General features: G+C 34.9%; 1 protein-coding gene across 5 annotated transcripts in view; it reads left to right on the top strand.

Annotated features, from left to right (window-relative positions):
• The window catches only part of CNTN5 (contactin 5), a 602217-nt gene that overhangs the window by 474664 nt on the left and 105761 nt on the right, over nt 1-21792 (top strand). For all 5 annotated transcript variants that reach the window (XM_085064530.1, XM_085064543.1, XM_085064523.1 and 2 more), the window contains 3 exons: nt 4249-4385; nt 5904-6033; nt 8124-8274. In XM_085064530.1, the coding sequence (XP_084920656.1) occupies nt 4249-4385; nt 5904-6033; nt 8124-8274 (418 nt within the window). The remainder of the gene's footprint in view (nt 1-4248; nt 4386-5903; nt 6034-8123; nt 8275-21792) is intronic.

Raw genomic sequence — 21792 nt, 5'->3', positions numbered from 1 at the left:
ACAATTTGCATATCTCTGTAGGAACTCACTCGCTGTCTGTTTGAATCTTCTTCATTCTGTCAGTTGCATCTGATTTGGGTCACTATGGAGTATTTTGGAGAAAGCCCAGGACACCCAGTCTGCCTGTCTAGTCACATTTAATCACAAAAGAGTGATTTTCCATTTCTTACCTGCTGCTGCAATCCAGATACACCATGACTACCTGATGCAGCTGACAATTCAGATGTTGTTCAGAAAACTGTTTCAGATGCTGACAACTTAGATTATTGTGGTCTCAGCACTTAGTGGAAATTCAGCTGTAGGCATTAAAAACTTAATTTTTGAAATGCCAGACATGCTCTTATGCATTGCAACCTATTTTGAGAGGTGTGATTTTCCCCCAAGTGATCCGCTCATCCTGTAAGTTTCCATGAAATTTTATTCAAGCTCAAACTGATTAATAGAAGAGAGCAGAAAATTAGAAGTGAGTGGATAAATTCGCCATTGACCTTTTTGTTTCTCCACAAATCCTGGCAAGTAGCATTTTCCCAATGGTGAGCGCTGGTTTGTGCAATTCCTGCTCCTCTCTCACTCTTAACTTTTTGGTGTTTTGTTCCATGTTACCTACTCATTAGTGCCAGGATCAGCAGGGGGTGGTGATGTGAAGAGATTACAAAACCACGTTTTTGGCCATTTTTCCTTTGGCCGTATCAGTTTCCTCATCCTGCTCACGGCAGTGACCACCTCACAGCTGGAGGGAAGGCTTGCCATAACACAAGAGTGGAACAAGCAGCTGAGGGCAGGAATATTCTGTAATGTATTGTAACTAACCACACTGATTTTAAAAACTGTTTTAATTACTTCCTTATAAAAACTGTATGGGTGAAAAATCCACTCCTGACACTACTGGTTAGTGCCACACAGTAAAACTGGCAAGAGAAAAGATTTTGTGGTCAAAATTGTACATTCATTTTGAATTTTCTATCTTGACTTTCTCACTTATCTTTCTCAATATGCTTCTCCTACTTCACTCTTTCCAACTAATTTCATATACAGGAAAATAATTTTTTTCACCCCAAACTCTGTACTCATCCACATTTTAGTACATTATTTAAAGTCATTCGTCTATTTAAAATTTTGTTCTTATTTTCTATCAGACAAAAAGTTCCTTAAAAATTTGAGAAATAGTCTGAATTTTCTGAACCCTAATTTCATTTTGCATAGAGGATGTAAAACTGTCCTGTAAACTTGCAGATTTATTGCCAGTTTAACTTTGGAAAACATTTTTACATACTTGAATAAACAGGTGCAGAAATGCAGCATAAAATAAATCAAGGATTGGACAGTGATTTTAAAATCTCAGAAACACTGTATGAAGCTCTGGCACAATACCCATAAAGATTACTGAACAATGAAATGCATCTTTCTCTTCTTACAGTCACCCCAAAATTCTTCACTGGACAGATAAAAAACAGGCAGACACCTGTTTCTTCCGAAGAGGAATATTGCATTTATAAGAAGAAAATAAAGAGTTGTTACTCTTGGAAACTGTTTAAATGCTCTTGGAGATTATATTTGCTAATTAAAATTAAGTGTGATTATGGAATTCAGTTTTCTTTGCATACACATATATCAGGATTATGATAACACATTTTTGTTAAAAAAATACCCCAAAAGGGTGCATTGAGTCAGAGGTTGTATGTTCAGTTAAATGCTTCCATTCTAAAACCATTGATAGGATTTTAGAACAAGTGTTATGGTTTTATGGAGAGTGACCCTTGCTGAAGAGCAGAGAGGGAATTCTCTGTAATAAAATAAGGAGGACATAGAGAGAGAAATGGAAGCCAAAAAGTGATGACAGTATTTCTCTGAATCATGCTTTTAGCACTAATCCAGCTCCATCTACCTATTGCTTTGCTACTTTATTCTCAAAGGGGTGGGAATCTGAGTCATTGCCTTCACTGATGGCAAGTTCAACAGCTTGAAAAATATGGCTCCAAAGGCCATTTAGGCTACCAAAAGAAAATTGAGGGTAGAAATTTACCTCAGCTAACGGAAAAAGGTTGTTCTTACCAGTCGGTCATACTACTGTGGTTTGCAAGTTTGTAGTTTCAGAAGAAAACCTGCGCCATGACTGTGCTAGCAAGACAGCCACAAAGGGTAGGGAGCAGCAGTTCTGAAGAGGACACGTCTGCAGCAGGGCTTGGGGCAGTTTTGTTTCGGTGTAAAAATGTGCATACTCTTTTCTGGACTCTCTGGTTCATGATGAGCTCAAATTCAACATAGAAAAGTGAGACTGTATATGCTTTGGGTCAAATAGTAGAATTTACAGAAAAGCAAAATAATGAAAATAAGTAAACATAAATGGGAACAATTTAGTGCCTCTTTGAAACTGCATGATTTTATGGTACCGCTGGCTGTCTTTTATGACTTTTTAGTTACACATTTAACTGTCTCATCTCCCAGAATCATGTTAATGTAGTCATTTTCAAAGGAAACAATTGCTTCCCAGCATGTTTCCTTTGTGCATATTGAAGCACTGAAAAAGAGAGCAGCAACTATACAATGTAATTGAATTATACTTTTAGGACAATGGACAACAAATAAGCAGGAGCTCCCAAAACCGGTTTCTTTCTGAGGATATTTGTGTGACCCTTTGTTATAACTCCAGGAAGAAAATATTCAGCACAGCTGAGCACATGTAAAGAATTTCATGCATTGCCTTGACTGTAATAAGAAGAATAAGGAAGCAGAAGTTTTTTGTCTTGGGTTTGGGAGTGGGGGTTGGTCAATTGCTCTGTTTCCCTCTACCAAAAAGGAAATGAGTGATTCTTCTCCTAATATGTTTCCAGCTTCTGACAAATGTCTGGTCTGGGACTCTGAAGCAGAATATTCCCTGCTTAGGAATGATAGACACCTCTTTCACTTTCTTTATCATCCATGCACAAGATGTAAGCTAGGAGCAGTTAGTCATCTGTCATGCCTTTTCATATCTTCTCACGTCTTTGATTGGTGACCTGTCAAATGCCAGCTAGATTCAAAGATTTATTTTTAAACTCAATTCCCCATGTTTAAGGACATTATCAATTATCTGTCATTTGAAGCAAAGACTATGTTATGACAGATCTGGACTTCTATTCATACCAAGCAGAATTTTATATCCCTTTAGCAATGAAAGCCTTTTAACTACTTATTCTTTAAGATTTGGAAAAACAACAAACAAGAACAACAAAAACAAGCAAACATATTTAATATCATTAGGTTAATATCATTAAGTTAATTAAACAAACATTTAATATCATTAAGTTAATTAATTTCATCTATCATCCTCTGTGCAATAAAAATTATATGGGTACGGTATAAAAACCCAAAAGCTGTCTTTTAAGCATATATTTTTATTTCTGCATATCAATGTTCCATTTCTCACTGAGTCATATAATGTTTTCCAAATTGTAAGATCCTACAAATAGCTGTCTGATTGACTGCCACATTAAAGATCTACTTCTCTGCAAGAAATATTCCTTGCTTTTTAATGGATTTTTTCATGAAATTTAGGTACTAATGATCACATATACAACTATCAGCTGTCTGCCTCTGAAAAAAGACTCTTTTAAGATTGACTTACTGTGGAATTTATCTTCCAGATGAATGCTGGAACTCTCATGGGCCCTGTACTTAAAAATGTTAAAAGCATTTTCTCCCTTGAAACATCTCAAAGAAACAAATAAACTCTTGAAACAAACTCAAGGAAACTTTAATAAAAATGTGAGCAAAAGCCTTACCAAACTCTGAGTCATTCCTAGGTAAATAAATAATGTAAACTGAGAAAACTACATGAAACAGAGTCTATGGCAATTAACCTTCTTCCTACAATTTAAATAGCTTAGGTCTTGTAAATTACTAAATATTTTATTGTGACTACCAAACATTTGTCTTAAATTCAAGAATAATTAATCCATTAATACATAATGCTTCAATTTAATCCATTGGAATTTATTAAATCAGGCAGGTTTCTATTCTTAGTCATGCTACTGCTCATGCTAGTGCCATTACAGCATTTCCTTTAAAATTTTGGAGTTTGGTTAATTTATTACTGTCTGTTTTGATTTTGGTCTTTTTTTTTAACCTTTTTTTAATGTGTTTTGCTCCAAGAGGAAGTCTGGTAAAGTCCATTAATTTAAATTTTTAATTGCTTAGATCTTTGCACATGAGCTAGAGACTCACCAGTTTATACATTTTGGCTCTAACAATGACAATCTTTTCTTGCAGCCTACCCACACTGGGTGGAGAAGCTCAATGATACACAGCTGGACAGTGGAGATCAGCTCCGATGGGAATGCAAAGCCACTGGAAAGCCAAGGCCCACATATCGCTGGCTGAAAAATGGAGCTCCTCTGTGGCCACAGGTACTCTAGACAAGGAGTCACCCCCATGCTGGATGCTTCCCCTCTCACTCAGATAAAGTCACTTAAAGAAACTGCTGAAAAGTGCTTCAGAATTTCCTGGTTGGTTAATGTCAAAAGTACAATGCGCATCTCATTTTCAACTCAGTTTATTCTCTGCAAGTCACCATGAAGACCATTAAAATGGTCCATGTAAGACTCCAATAATGTCAAGTGTTTAGCTAGAGTCACCTGATACATTTTAGAATTAGGCAAAAAAAAATCTCTTTTTCTTTTAAAAGACCGCTGGTGCACGATCTGTCTTTTATTTCACTTTATTCCGTTACTCTCATTGAATCATTAAAGCATCATCCCATATCATGTGGGTTTTTGCCTGAAACCTTTCCATTTTTGTAGTCTCAAATTATTTAGAATAAAGTTAATTTTTTTACATTTATTTAATCTATTTTTCCAGATTAAAATAAAGCTGTTCAGTTCTGGGAGAATATATCTATATTTGCAAATGAATTCGCAGAGTGGATTTATGAATATAAAAGATGTCATGTCTTTTCAGCAAATGTCACTTCTATCTGTGAACATCAACCAATTATGCAAACAGCAAGAAAGGAAACATAAAAACAGTTTACTTTTGAATCTGTGAGGCATTGAAAATAAGGTTACTCTATCCATTTCTGCCTTTTTAGATGGAGCTATTAGTCCTGAAATTGAAGCAATTTAAATATCCCTACTTTTTGGTTCTCTGATTTTCCAAACCATTAGTTTCTCCAGGCTCTGAAATTTCAAATTAAATTTCACTTTGAGCTGGGTGGGAGCTTACAACAAAGTGAATTTTTCGTCACAGTTCCCTTTTCATTCCCAAACAATTTATTCCTTATCAATTTTAACTTACAACAACTGCTATAATGAAACTTAGAGTTGTTTCATAGCAATTCAAATTATTCATAATATAGCTCCATGAAATACTAATTTCCATAAACAGCTATTGATGCCCCTTCTCTTCCAGTTGTAATTATTTTCTACTAGTGGGCTTTTCAAATAAGAAATTTGTGCTAATGATGAAGGCAATTGGACTCTTTAATTCTTAGTTATGCAAGCAATCTTTCATATCTACATTTATGAAAAAAGCACCATGACTGAGACCAAATATTTGTTAAACGTTTGAAGATCATCAGGTATATTACACCCACAAACGACTTCTTGCTTCATTAGGTTCCCAAGATGAGCTGCTTTTAAAAAGCATGTAAGGGTAATAGCAAACAAACAAGCAAACAGACAAAAGCAAGCTTTGAATATAGTGAATTTGCACTGAAAAATATTTACTGTCAAATATTTTTGGATATTTTATTTTTGTGATTCCTTATATAACAAGCAAAAAGTAAGCCCAAGGAAATTTGTTGCTCAGTTTTATTTTAGGTCCCTTTCTGTCTCTTTGCCTTAATCTAATAGCACAGTAATTTTCCACTGCCTTTTTGCTTTTATAGAATGCTTTTTAATTTTTTTTTTTTTTTAATTCTATCACAGAGCAGGATTGAGATGGTTAATGGTGTTCTGATGATCCGCAGTGTGAATCTCTCAGATGCTGGAATGTATCAGTGCTTAGCAGAAAATAAGTATGGTACCATTTATGCCAGTGCTGAGCTGAAGATTTTAGGTGAGTGTTGGGAAAATAACAGGCTTTTCCTTTTTCCCCTTTTGAGAATTAATTTTTTTTCTTAGGCTGTTGTGATAAGGAACAGTTTCTGCCAGTCCATACAGCAGAGCAGATAAAAGTGGTTTATTTTTGTTCTTGTTGTTTATGTGTGGGTGAGTCCTTTATTGCCCCAGAGAGGATAGGACCTTCTGTTACCAAAAATTTTAATTCATAAATAACTGATTTAGTTACATTTTGTGACTATTTCTCACATAAGGCTATTTCAGTTCAGTATAAATGGAAAAATAATTTTTACTCCCTCAAACATATGTGCAGGAAATGAAACTTAGAAAAAGTAAATGTATTTTAATATGTTAAAATTAAATTAGTATTTCTAATTTGGTCATTATTCAAAGATAATTTTTCATGATCTTAGTTTCAAAAAACTTCTTAGAGGATCACCAAAACTGATGAAATAATAGAAATTACATAATTGGGTGAATATCATCCACAGAAAAACAAATACATTACATAGTTCAAAAGCTGCAGTAGGCAGTTAATGAAGAAAAACTTGAACTTTTCAATACTCTAATTTTCCATAAAGGAAACTGTAGTAACATGCAATGGGTCAATAGGAATAAGAGGCCTTCCAGAGGACTTTGACAGACTTATAAGAATTGTATCATCTTTATCAGAGTCTGATGTTGCTGAAAGACAAGTGTCCACCAAAGTCATGTAAATGGTCATATCAGAGATTAGACCTGCACCTGAGAATCCTTCCTGTAAACTCCTAGGCAAAGGAGTAAGAAAGCTGTAATTATGGAAATAATATACTATATTTCATATAACATTGGGCTCTTTTGGCAAATAACCTTTCCAGTACATTTCAGCTATTTCCCAGCTGGGAAACATTAGAATTTCACTGATAAGCTTTAAAAATATTTCTTTATAGCCATAAAGTTAGAAACCAAGGTCAGTGATTGTTCTATCTCCATCACTTTTTTTTGGTCATTTGTGATTCAGTCAGCAAAGAGATACCTATTGGCTACAGCATTCTTTTGCTCTGTTTTTTGTATCTGTTATGTAATAGGTATACCCTATTGTGTCAGGTAGTTACACACTTTCTTTGATGTTCTTTAATATCAGATATAGACAGTGTATATTGCAGCAGTAAAATTAGATTTTCATTTTCTCACTTGTAAGATTGTACCCCTGCTAAATTTTAACCATAATATTGTATTAAAGAAGCAGTTGTGTTTAATTTTCTGCCTTACTAAAGGGAAAAGAACAGAGTAAATTGTCCATATATATATATATCTCTGGTGTGAGAATTAACCAAAATAATGGTAGGAAATTCCTGCACATTTGAGGCAATGAAGTGTAATATTTCCTTGAGTGCAGCTGAGATAAGGGTCTTTGGTTTTGCAGAAGTAGTTCAAGAAAAAGAGAATCAAATGAGATTACTTTAGAACAACTCTACTTTCTTGGTGTGAAATTACAATAATTAGTGTTATTTTGTGATACGTTTATTAGCTTACCTGTTTGTAAACAATGGGACTTCTTGAAAAGTGAAAAACTGAGGACAAGACATAGTTAATATCTTCTTTTAAGATCTCATATTAAAATTCAGAGTATTCAGACAAATGTAAAAAGTGAAAGCCCTAAAATTTCTCTAACACTGAAACTTTTTGTAAGAATTAACTCTGGAGAGTGCATTTTAAATAAATGTGGAATTAAAACTTCGTTTCATTTTGAACTATTTACTTCTAACAAGTTTTTGATAAAATAAAAAAATGGGAAAATCTAGCTAAAACATTTTTTATTATTTAATTTCTAAAGCTGTTTGATTTCACAACAATCTTACTCTAATCTTCTGATGTGAAAGACTTCTCATTAATCCATAACTGGATTAAGTTATAAACCTGCCATATAATCCTGACTGCTGATTTAAAATATTTTGTAATATTCCAACTCTCACATAATGATTTCAAAGAGAAAAATGGAGATTCTATTCTCAAAACCAAATCTATTTTTCTAATCTTTTATTAGAATGTAATGAAACAGGAGTCTCTGATTGTTCTCTGTAGAGTTAACATATTTCTTTTTAACAGCTTCACCTCCCACTTTCCCAGTAAATCAAATGAAGAAAACAATAATTGTTACCAAGGGCCAAGAAGTTGTCATTGAGTGCAAGCCACAAGCCTCTCCAAAGCCAACTATCACTTGGAAGAAAGGAGACAAAGTGTTAAGGGAGAATAAGAGGTCAGAAGTCTGTTCGGTAAACTAAATATTGTGTTTGCATATTGGATTCTGTGATATGATATGAAAATGCAGCAAATGACAAGACTATGCATACGTTAGCCTGAGTTGAGCATAATTATTTCATCAAGCTGATTTGTTTGAGAGTAGTGACTTTATTCTTTACACAATATTGAAATGAAAAATCTTAACATAGGTCAGAGATGCCGAGAGAGATGAAAAGATGTTATTATTTTGTGGGGTTTTTTTCCGTATTTTCTGTTATTAATTTCAAAAATCTTTCATTTATTCTGTGGAGAGACTACTTATACTTAGTGTATGAGAGTATCGAAAGCATAGAGGCTGAAGTAGTCAGCACCACATGAAATATCAAATGTGCTTATTCATTTGAAATAATTTTAATAAGGCAGATTTACAGCTTTATCACAATGGAAGTCTATGTAAGAATAGATTTAAAATGATTCAGAGAAGGAAAATACAATTCCATTATAGGATTTAATTATACCAGTAATTTTTGTACTCAGCAGCACATCTGTTTAACAGAATGTGTTTGATTAAATAAGTTCCATCCAGATTTGTATGGTAAAAGTAGTTCAAGCTCTACAGGTTAAATGCCAGACGTAATTGCACTTTACAAGATTGCTTATCTGTACACTAGAATAGCTTTGCCACTCTGCACATGGTCTTTAAGTACAAAGAGCAATCTTTTCCTCTTTCTGGTAATGTGTGTGAATGAACCATTGAAAATGACTTGTGTGGTATTAATCAGAAAGATAAAAGCAAGTCCCACTTTTGTTCAATTTTTGCAACACTGATGGAAGCAGTAGAGTGCATTTGTCCTCATTAGCTGCAAAAGCCATTTTGTTCAGGTGTGCTGTATTTTCATCTCATGATATTTGTTTTGTTCTGAAAAGGAAAAATGGGTAACTTCTTGTACCATATTGAATTTTTCTTTTGAGCGGGAGAGAGCAAAACAGAATTATATACAACATTTTACTAACAAGAGTGAGTTGCATAGTGTATATTGACAATATGACAGATTGATATTACAAAGAAACTGAAAATATCAAATATTGTGACACTGATGCCTCTATGCTCTACCTACACAGTTAATACTTTTCACTACATGACCTTTTCCTCTCATCTTCACCAAAATCACTATGGTTTCTCTGATCAACACGTGTAAATCACATTTTAATCCAAGTCCAGTAAAACATTTTGGTAATTACTTCATGTCTGTCCAAACATAACCTAACACTTAAGTTGAAATCTTATGAAAATAGATCTGGAGTTACACTTCTGGTATTTGTAGCTTTTGGTACTTGCTTGTTTTGACAGAGGCTGGAACTGGAAATAATGAAACATGGAAAATTAATATATTTCAACAGTTCAGATATTTGAAAGAAAAGGGTTGCATTCAACTCAATTTTTTAGTCAGTTGTTCAGGGATTATTTTGTGTCATCAGAGTAGTTTCTCTGCATTTATAGAGGGGCAGGGGTGAAAGGATATCAGTTTCAAGGGAATTCAGTTCTGCCTGTATAGAGTATGATCTAAACAACAGTAACAGTCAGATTGAAGAGAAGGTAAGGAAGCCTACGGTGATTTGTGAAACAAAATGTGAATCAATGAAGATATTATGTGTGTCTCAATGTTTTGGGCACTCTGAGAAGGAATCATTTGAAGGAACTCTGTTAAACATTTTAAAAAGGAGTAAGATAACATTGTAAGCATAATCAATATACTTTAAAAAATAGGCTTTCTTCATAGTCTGCTGATAAAAATCCCAGAAAAAAAAAAAAAAGGAAATATATTGTGATGAGTTTGCACAGACTATTAAGCCCTTAGAAATTTAAAAAATAATAGAAAAGAAAAGAAAAGAAAAGAAAAGAAAAGAAAAGAAAAGAAAAGAAAAGAAAAGAAAAGAAAAGAAAAGAAAAGAAAAAAGAAGAAAAAAAACATAGTTAAATAAGTTGGAAGGGCAGGGATGGAACAGCAGAATATATTTCCTTCTTTTTTGCCACAGTATTTTTCTGTTCCAAAATGCTTGTATCAAATGCACATTGCCTCTTAGTTTTGCAAGCCTAGAAAAGGAATTTTAGCAACATCAATAAAAAAGAGCCCTTTCCCTCTACAACAAAGAAGAAATTTCTCTTGACTAGTGGGTATGCTATTATCTATTCCACGTCTTCCAAACTGTGTTGTCCCCTTAAGTGCTTTTTTTACAACCAAAAACTGGTTGACAGAAATACCTCAAGCAATATTTCTGTATGCAACAGAAGAGAATACTGATTGTTCCTGTGGGACTCATGGCTGGATACAGATCCCACTGCAGTCAGACTGTGATCCAAGCTCCTGGACTTTAATGCATTCTGAAAGCCCCAAATGTTTCAGATTCATTGGAAAGTCATGCACATTGGAAAGCCACATAACCGTGGAAAGCCTTCACTAGCTTCATTTCTTGGTCGGATTTGACCTTTGAACAAATTATCTAACTCAAGGTCTTCATGTTCACCGTCTAATTATGATAGACTTGATCCCCAGAAATCATTTTGAGCAGCCAGGTAATTTGATTCCTCTTGGAAAGCATCTACATATTGAAACAGGTTTTTTATTCTGAGTTCTGAATGAGTGGCAAGTCTATGAGATAGATCCAAAAAAAACTAGGATATTCACATCTATTTGATAACAAAGAACATTGTTCCAAGTTTTACAATCTCAAAATATATTAAATCTGATTCAATTACTCCTAGAGACATATAGTTATTTAATAAAGGTTCCTAAGTGTTTACAATTCATTCTGTTAACCAGAGACAAAGATCAAGAACTGATGCAAAAGAAACAAAATGAACTATATGGTATTGGAGATCTCCTATGCAGAAGATTAAAACTGCCAAAATTCAAGGTGTAGTTTGTGAAGCTTAGTGATACAAGACATCTAATGATCAACATTTGAAAGGAATTCAATTTTCTTTCATATATCGTTATCTCAGTGAGTCATTAATACAGTCAATCAAAGATAATTTCATCAGCATTTTCACCTAAAACTTAAAATAAGGGAACTTTTATACTTCTGTTTTGGAATTAAAATACAGCTGAGCACAACACCAATGTCAGTGGTGTAGGTAGAGAAACATATTTAAACTGCAAATTTTCATTAGTCACCTCACAAAAATTAAAATTCTTAATTTTCTTTACAAATCACTTGTCTCTATGTTTTGTTGTCTCATAGGATGATAGATGATTGTGTCTCATTCATGGCAGGCTGTGATAATGTATACTCTGGTTATTGACTTGAACAGTATTTTCATCCATAAGAATTTCCAAAGAACTTTGGAATCTTTTAGCTCATAGGTAGTTTTGGTTTTATAGAAAAGTGGATTATATTGGAATCCAAGTCTGAGAAAAAGAGTTCTTGGTTTTGTAGCAACGTGGGGTTTTAGGATTCCATGTGCTCCTTTGTGCCTCTGCTTTGTATACCATTGGTTCATTTTGAAATATGCTCTGCTGTACCTCAAAGTCTATTGGTGGGTTCCCTATGCCTGTCTTCCCTTCAGACTCCCTGGGACTGGCTCTAGGGGAGACAGTCCCTCCCCTTCCTTTCCCTTTATAAGGCAGAGCCTGGATCACCTCGTGGTCTTCCATCTCTGGGCTGCTAGCATCCCCTACCTGCCTTGTCTCCCTTCCCCCTTCTCCTTCCCTGCACCCCTTTCCCCCGTTACCCCAAATAAACCTCTAGCAGAACAGAGATGGAGTCCAGTTCTTTCCTAGTCTCACTAATTTCCTGCTTGAATTGACGCGGTTAGAAGACTGCCACCATGCTGCAGAACCTCAGGGGCCGCTCGCCCCGGATCCGGTTGGATTTACGAGAACCAGGGACCCGGACCGGGGGGAGCCGGCCTGTGCCACCCTCCCGGACCGTGATACAACATGGTTTGATTTGTAGTAAACAGTTTGGTTAGAACTTTGCTTTGGGACCTAAATAGGAGGAGGAATTAGGCCCTTGGGCAAGAGTTCAATGATCAGCAAATATTTTTGTGCTATTTCTGAAATATTTCAATCAGATACTTCCTAATGTGTAATCAAACAATCATTTATTACTTTTGCTTCAGCTTCTAACCAAGACCAAGACCCAGCCCATTCAGAAATTATATGTTTTTTAACTTATCTATCAAACTAAAAGAAAGCAACAGAAGTGATGTTTTGCAGACAATAAAAGTTATAATGCACACTAGAATAGACTGGAATCATTTGCATGGTGTCACTTGCATCAATACAAATCATGAGTTCTACTAACAAAGTCAATTATTAAATTCCAGGCAAATATTTTAAAATTTTTTTTCAGTTCCTATGTTCAGGCATCAGGTATTTTATAATGATTTACAACTGCACAATTTTGTGTGAGCCATTACTCCATGAGCTGTAATCTCTTTTTCCTCACTTTCTTAAAGTCACCTACCTTTCTTGTCTAGATTACCTTGCAGGGTGACTACAGTTGATGTTTAAACTGATACACCTGAGGAGTCAGAGATATTGAAAATACTTATAAGCCCTTGTTCATCTGTTTTTGTGTTTTCTCCTACTAAAATATTCTCCTCATTATTTTATATTATATTAAAATTATATTAATTTATATATATATTAAAATTATATTAATTTTTTGCTCTAGCTCATTATTTCCATTATATAGACATTAATTATAGTTAAAAGAAAATAATTTGAAAGCACTCTAGCAGTGAAAATGTTCTCTTTAGTCCCTATTTTTCTTCTTTATTAAAACCAAGTAATAGTAGTAATAATATTAATATATAATAATAATAGTTTTAAAAGTTTAACCAAAAAATATGTAACTGAGGAAGAAAGCACAGTTTAACCAACAAATGGGTAGCAGAGGGAGCAGGGCTTTTATACTCCTAATTTTATGCTGCTTTATTTTGCTTTTGTTCTTTTCGTTTTGAAGCTTCTCAAATTACAATGCTCTTTTAATCTTTGTTTATATAATACCTTAATTGCTGTGCAGATTAATAGTTCATCTAAAAAAAAATCTAAATACAGTGATGTCCTAATACCTATGTATTCGTAGATAATGTAGTTCTGTGTTTATTGACTTCCTACTTTCCACATGGCACAGAGGCACAGTCTAAGATTTCTCCTTCACCTCACAGAACAAGCTGTGCAGAAAAACATTCACAGCCTCTGAAGGTCAGATTCACCACAGATCACCAAGAGCAGAACAGTGCCAATCTCTCTGTGGCCACCATGTAATTGCTCATATTGATCCACCCAGGTCCCAGATTAACTTTTGCTGAAGACCTAAGTACACTCAGCATTTCTGTGGGGAAAATACATGGTAACAAAACTCCACCTGCCACTTCAAATCAGTCACTTTTCCTATGAGGCAATTAGTTTCCTGTGTTCCACTTCTGTTTGAAGGAGTTCTGGATATGGCGTGAGAAAACTTTTGGTAGGTTAAGCAGCAGAGGGAATTTTAAATATTTTGAATTTATTGGGCTGATTTGGCCCAGACACAAATTTCAACATCCCTATTCCTGCCATATGCAATCACAGCAGGAATTTTATTTATTGCAAGTGGGTAAAAACTTATTCTTTTTTTTTTTGTCTGAATGATACCAAAGAATCACAGACCAGCAGTGAGGGGCACGGAGCTCTGGACAGCACCTGGTCCATTCCCAGGATCAGAGCACTGTCAGGTAGAACAGGCTGCTCAAGGTCATGTCTAGTCAGGTTTTGAGTAACTCTAAGGAGGGAAACACTGCAGCCTATCTGGGAAATTTGTTCCTATTACAGTTAACCAACCCTACAGTAAAACAAAACAAAATAAATCCTAAACAAACAAACAAAAATCTGTTAATGTTCAAATGGAATTGATGTTTACATGGAACTGCATATGTTTCAGTTTGTGCCCATTGTCTCTGCTCCTGTCGCAGGGCACCACTGAGAAGAGTCTAAGTTTATTTCCTCCCTTCAGAGTGTATGCATCCATTGATCAGTGCCTTTAACAGCTGGGAGGCCCTGATCTACAATAAGTATGGCCATATATTGAATTAATATCAGTGTTTCTTCCATGACACGTGAAATTGTCCTCCAGGTCTGATGCCTCTCCTGAGGTGGTTGGGAGTGACCCACAGCCGTACAGAAGCCTGTAGAGGCTGTACTTTGAACAACAAAGTCCTAGATCTCAACAGTAACTGCTCAGACAATTATTCCTTTAATATTACAAAGAAAATTGGTGGATACCAAAAATAGGGAGACATGGATACTTGGGAAGCTACCAGACATTAAAAACAAGGAGAGTTATTTATGAGGACATTCTGTCTTCATAGATATGTGGATACAGAATCGCAAGCCATATACTGACCTGTGAAGAACAGGAGAACACTAAACAGTGCTCATTAGGTGAGAATCATCATCTATAGGTACTAAATTTGGAATAGAGCCGCTGGAGGGGACAAAGTGTTCAAGTGTAACAATACATGAGGAAATGAATTGAGGCTGCTGAAATTTTGCCTTTAACTAAGCTTTCTTTTTTGGCTTTCTTTCAGTTATGTTTCTCTTACATTCAGCAGCTGTAAAAGTAGTCAGAGAAAAGAAAGAGATCTTTTACAATGACATTAAATTCCAAATACTAATATTGTACAAAGACACAGGGAAATCTGACACTATTGCTTTTTAACTCCCTTCAAGTTATTACTGAAATCTTTGAATTACAGAAGTAGTTGTCCTGTATGCCTACATATTTCATCTGTCCCACTTTGCTGTACAATTAGTGGGGAAGCACATAGAGCACTTAAATCTAAAAATACCATCATTCAAAAACTTAGAAATAGACATGTTTTCATAGTCTTCTGGTCTCTCAAACTCCTTCATTTTCAGTTTTGACAGGTTCTTATTACATTTTTACTCTTCGCGCTATTACATTTAAAGACCTCTCAGTGTTTCCATTGTAAGGTCCTATTTTAATAGCTTTTAAGCTTAATTACTATGGAAAAAATCAAAGAAGGAAAGAAGGGTGTTTCAGAACAGCAACAAGAAAAGGATTGAGTTTGCAGGAGAAATTTGTATTCAATTTTATGAAGTGCTTTGGTTTATACATGTTGTGTTGTTCTTTTGAGTATGAACATGTAGTATAGGTGCATATTATATGCTTTCTTCATAATCATGGTGGTAGCTTTCCAAAAGGATTTCAGTTCCATCTAACTGTGGTTTGTAACATTTGTTGGAACTTAAAACTATACGCTGTGAAGGCAAAGGAAAGTATATATGTAAAATGGATGGAAAATTACCCTTAATCATATTTTTCAGTTTGTCTATTGATCCCTGGATTGCACCAGGCTCAACTTGTACTTGGCTCAAGCTTTCTTGCATTTGTGCAATCAGCCACACAGATAGCGGAGTAACTCCATCTACTACCATTCCTCTTTTTGGTGAGAAAAAACATCCTTTATTTCCTCATAATAAATAAATATCTTTAGAATTATTCCAGCTAGAGGGGCAATTTTTTAAGCAGTTTGAAGATTTTACTCTGTGCTCCCAGTTAAATATCCAAAGAAAATGGCTATTTGTAAGTTTTAATTAGCTTAATGGATATCATTTCCCACAGACTAGCAAATAATTTATCCTTTTATATTCAAGTAAAGTGTTATCTACGAGATCCTACATGACTTCTTGGAACTGTCTTTCTTCTCAGGAATGGTATTCAGGACAATACATTCTTTTAGTTGTCCTTAATAAAGTATTTCATATACAGCTGTTTAGGCACTTGCTGACTCTTTTCAGGGAAATAAATCTTAATTCAAACCAGAAATTTATATTTAGGTGACAGTGCACTGAAGTATACTTTTTAGAAAAACATTCTCTTCTTCACACATTGGATTGACATCTGAAGAAGTGTTCCACCACATCTTACAAATTTTCAATTCAAATAGGATTTATTTGTATGAAAGCAGATACACAGTTCCCTACAATAGCCCCCACTGCCATCCAGTTGCTTTGGCAAGTCTTATGTAATTACTTTTCAGTGTCCATCAGGCACACGTGGGTGTTTTAGACCTCTTCACGTACCTAAACACTAGACACTAATACTTAAGGGGGTGCGTCCTGCCCTGTATGATTTTGCCTTTTGGTATTTCCATAAAATTGTATTTCAGGTTTTTTTCCTCAGTTCCTGAACTGTAAGTACCCCATATGTGTATATCTATACATTTCCTTGGCCCTAATGAAAAGTAAAAGCTAAAGAGCTCTACCAGTTAAAGTCATAAAAGCTAAAAAGCTAGCAATACAAAATATCTGATCTCCTCTCTGTGTCTTAAATATGTGCCTACATAACTAATTACTATTTGAGACAAGAGTTCATGAATTTTGATTTTAACTATGACTCATTTCTCTGTTGTTGTTATAAATGGCTGCCTGTTTGTGCACCACACAGGTAGAGTATGACAAGTCATCAGTGGCCTAAAGGTTTTTCTTCGCTTAAGGCTCTTCAGATTATGACTTTCAGCATAATTTGCCCTTAAAAGAAACTTCATCTAATAATCTTGGGAATTTAAACCCTTAAGTTCATGCTACCATCTGATCCACAGATTCCCAGAAGGAAATTTAATAATGATAGGAAAGTAGTGAAGAAAGAAAATACCCAGGACATTAAGAAAGAGAAGCTTCATGACAGAAACTCTAAACTTCCTGAGAGAGTTCCACAAGTCACATCATTTCAATTTTTGTATAAATCATGGTCTAATTTAGCTGTGGTAGGCTCATAATGGGAATTAGAGAGCTAGTTATAAAGCAGAAAAGGGAAACAATTATAACCTTGACTAAATAGTAAAAACAAATGGCAAGATCATCCCTTCACAAAAAGCAATCTTTGTTCCAAAGCAGCTTTGTTTTACTAATTGACCATGTTACACAAGATTTTTAACACAATGATGTTGACCACATACCTAAACAGCTCTCACTCTTCACTCATGTTTTCTTACAGAGAACATGAGTAAAGAAACAGTCCATTGCCCAGAAATATTAAATGTTTTGTAGTCTGTGGACTATAGTCAAGAGACTTGCTATGTGTGCAGATAGGTGTGGTTTCAGAGACAAATTGCTGAAATTTCCATCCCTCATCTCAGGCCTCTTGCTCTACAGTGAAAAGATCCAGGAATCCAATTCAGGTGCAAAATAGCCCATTTAATTCACCCAAGGTTTGTTGTTTGGATTACTTTTTTTCTAGCTTATTACCCTTGCCAGCAGGTCACACAGATGCAGTCATACCTGTGCCAGAGCAGCCCAGCAAGGAATGACTTGCCATGGACACACAGGCTCACAGCAGAGTGTCCAGGACAGCACACACACCCTGTCTCTCAGCTTTCTGCCTATATATGCTCTGCACCAGTTAGAACAGATTATTTAACCACACAAGTAAATTAAAAGCTGCCTTGTAATCCTGCCTGGGGTTTCACTGGGATGCAGCAGCTGTGCTAGTCAGCAGTTAGTCCCTGGCTGGAGTTTAGCTTGCCTCAAGTGGCTGTCCCTAAGTAGTCCGTAAGCATCTTAGGAGTTTGCGCATGCCAAAAGCCAGTCCTGCCAGACTGTCTGCATGCTGCCACCATGTTTTAGAGGCTTACATCATTTAATAGATGGAAGCATTTCTATGATAGGTGGCTTCAATATATAGAGGAAATACGCCTATTTATTTTCCTGATGGAGAGATAATCACTGTTTAAGTGGTGCTGCACATGGGAGTCTTACCTCAGCCAGAATCTCTGGGCATTATCACTGAATTAGTCACAAAGTAAATAATAATTTCTGTGGTTCAGTGACATCTCACCACATGGGAATAAACTGTTTAAAGTCTGTAGGTCCCAAGTCAATTTTTAAATTAGAAAGAAGCAGAATGTGAAAGTTTCCAAGGCATTGTGGGAAATTTCTGGTATGAACCCAGGTGGTTTGGACTGAAATATTTTATCAGACTGTAAAATATGAGTGTTTACTTTGATTATATATTTTAATTTATAGCACATTAAAGGACTATACTACACTTTAAGTGATTATTAATATTTTATTAAATCTACTAATCAGCATCCATGATCTGTGTGGAGACTACAAAGATCTACATGGGCTGTCAGAATTCATTTTGCACTATAAAACCTACTTTCCAGGGAACATTCTTCTTTATCTGTCATAAATTTAAAATAATTAGAGTGGCTTTTCAACAGATTATCATCTATTGCATCAAGATTTAGCGATCTTTGTAGCTATATTTTGAAATTTATTACTAAATTTCAAACTTTAAGAGGACTTTTTCTCATGATTTGGCATCTTCTCTCACATTATGTTCCAACATGATCCAGTCTGTCGTTCTCAAAAATCAACGGACTCTCAGTGTTTATGCGCTAATTGGTCCCAGAGACCCGAGGAGAATAAGTCTATGCATATTTTTAAAAGGTGAGATATGTTTTGCAGAAGACTAAATTTTATGCAAAAAACTTAAACAAGATATTAATTATTTATAAAAAACATGCATGGTGGAAACTGGCTTTCTAATGGCATTAGTAAAAAAAGGAATTACATTAGTCTAGAAAACAATACTAAATTAACCCACATGGTTATGATAGAAGATAATGACCCTTTCAAGATCAATGATCTTCAGGCCTCTGCCTAACTATATGAACATAATTCAATCCACAAACTACAATAAATTCACTATCCAATCAGCAGACTCAGTGGTGTATTTCTAAGCAATATATGGCAATGAAACTGTATATTATCCAGCAAAAAGACACTTTAGGTCAGAACAAGAGATATCTGTCATGTTTGCATTTTGCATACATTCAATTACTGTAGAACCTCAGTCATTGCAGTTGTCAAGTTTCAGACTTGCTTCACTGTGAAAAATAGACATCATATTCCCTCATGAAAATTTTATGTCATTTTATGTATAAGGAAAGCCAAAGTATTCCCTTTTTTAGGTAATTTGAAAATTAGTATCACAAATCAGTATCACACTATTACTGATCCTTGACTTTAACAGTATCTGACTCATGCTCTCATTTGTGTAAGGGGTAAACTTAAGAGAATTTTAAATGTAATGTTTGTCCCTAGTAAATCATAGTAAGAAGGCAAGAATTTGAAAATATTTATGAAAAACAACAACAGGAGTCGTTTATCACTGCTTGTAAATTGTAAATTTACTTAGCACTGGGAAAGACACTATCTGTAATAAGATCTAGTTGTGTATAACATGAATTTTACCATGGCATATTACTGGAATCAGTGAAAATCACATTACTCTGATATTAGTGATTTCCATATAAGTAGATTTTCTACATGCGAGATTCCTGCATTTCTCATTTTACTTTTCAATGGCTGTATACAGCTACTGTCCCTACAGCAAATAAATGGAAGTCAGAAGAAAAAGAATTATAAATGTAATGTACAAAGGAAGCTTAAAAGTATATCTAGGCTTCTTTCTAGTAGACTAGCCTTGAAAAAGGAAAAGTGTTCTAGCAAGAGCAAGCAATTGAAGCATTTGATATTTGTGAAGGCTTTTAATGAGCATTCCTCAGCCTTGCCCTTCCCTTCCACTTTCCTCCTGCTAAATCCTTTAAAAAATAATTTCTGCACTTTCTGGTTTTCAAATTTAACAAGTAAGAGCTTCTAAGTTAATTAATATGCCATTTTAATCTGATTATTAAAAATATTTAGTGTAATTAGCACCAACATTAATATCTGTGGCACTTCACTGGACCTAATATACAAGTAGGCTTTTGTTTTTCTCCTGCCACAGTAGCCTGTCATCTCTGTACAGTCACTAACATGATTATGCATTATGCTCATTGGCTATTATCTCTTTGCCTATGTTCACAGCAGATATAATCAGCCTAGAGGTGGGAAACATATCATTTAAATTTTACCAAAGTGTCATTAAATTAACTCTGCCAAAATAATTGAAACATATTCAAAGGATTAAAAATTTAGAGTTTGAAGATCAAAACTCAGGAAGATGTATGAGAAAAGTTTGTTGTATTCATATGTGTGACCTAAGGTCACATTGCACTAAATGTCCTTATTGCCTGGACTGAAAAGTGGTGATATGGCATTGTACCAATGTAAAAAGGTGATATGGTGTGATAGAAGTATGATTGTGCTGGAATCACAACAGGCACACTCTGAAGCTGCTAAGTGTTTGATGTTGCTCACGTAAACTTTCCAGTTTTACAAAGTTCTCAAACCATTGAGCAGAAGGATCTTTCATGACCCCTTTTTTGTTATTTTTGCAGGAGTAACTTGTATCAATGTTCTCAGATCTGTGCATTACTGACTCTTTGACAAGAACAGCTACCTCAGACATTTTTATGTTTCCTGATCGTTTAATAATCTTATATTTTTACCCTTGTATTTTTGTAATTTCATATACTTTCCTCTTTCATCCTCAAAATTTTCTCAATAGTTCAGTATGTACAGCAACTACATAACCACAAGAACATCCACTCTTGTAGTTCAGTTGTCACTACTAAGGCAAGTGACATATACTTAGCACTAATATTTTTAATTTTTTTAAAGAAACCTTCTGCCCATGCAACATTAATTCTTCACTGTTTTTAGTTTAGAATGGAAAATGTTTTCTGTAGCTTGACTGCAAATTTATCATTATCCAAAAACTAATCAGTCTTTTTGACTAGCAAAATTCAAGAGACAGCTCTCCCCACACTAAAAATTACAAAAATACATTCCAGACTAGAAAGAGCCCAAATAAATCTACAAATTATCTCAGCCTATTTTGATAATTCGTTATCACTACTGTCTACAGAAACGAACACTCATGGTTTAACCCCAGCCAACAGCCAAGCCCCACACAGCCACTCGTTCACTCCTCCACCAGCAGGATCAGCAAGAGAATCAGAAGAGTAAAAGCCAGAGAACTGATGGGTTGAGGTAAAGACAGTTTAGCAGGGAAAGAAAATCTAAAACATAGCCCCATATTAATCACTGTAAAGAAAATTATCTCTACTCCAGTCAAAACTAGCACAACATCCACAAATTTCTTGGACTCGCTGGCAACTGATATTCTGTTTCTCTGACATATTAATACACAAGTTTGAAACTCTTTTACTTTGAAACTCTTTTACTTTTTACTCTTTTATTGCCTGCAAGTTTGTAAAGATTCCTTTCTATAACTCTGGTTCATCTTTTCTGTGAATGGATTCTGATATCCTTTACTAACAATGCAAGGTCCAAATCATTTGCAGCCATCAGTTCAAAGCAAAAAAATACTTTCTTTTTTTTTAATTGCACTGCTCCTGAAAAGTACTGTTAAAGAATAACTGAGATTGGATACAGTTTCTAAAAGCCATCTAGTCCAACACTTGATTCAAAACAGGATTAACTCCATCATGTTTCTCAGGAGGTTGTTCAGGCTAGTCTTGAATATTTCCCTGAATGACAATTCTACAACCTGTCTTGTCAAATTATTCCAGTATTTGAACAATTTTGCAATTTATTGCAAAATTGCAAAA

Source organism: Lichenostomus cassidix, chromosome 1 (assembly GCF_008360975.1).
Source record: "Lichenostomus cassidix isolate B80296 chromosome 1, HeHo_3.0, whole genome shotgun sequence".
Classification (NCBI taxonomy): Eukaryota; Metazoa; Chordata; class Aves; order Passeriformes; family Meliphagidae; genus Lichenostomus; species Lichenostomus cassidix.
This window is presented reverse-complemented; position numbering and strand designations above follow the sequence as displayed.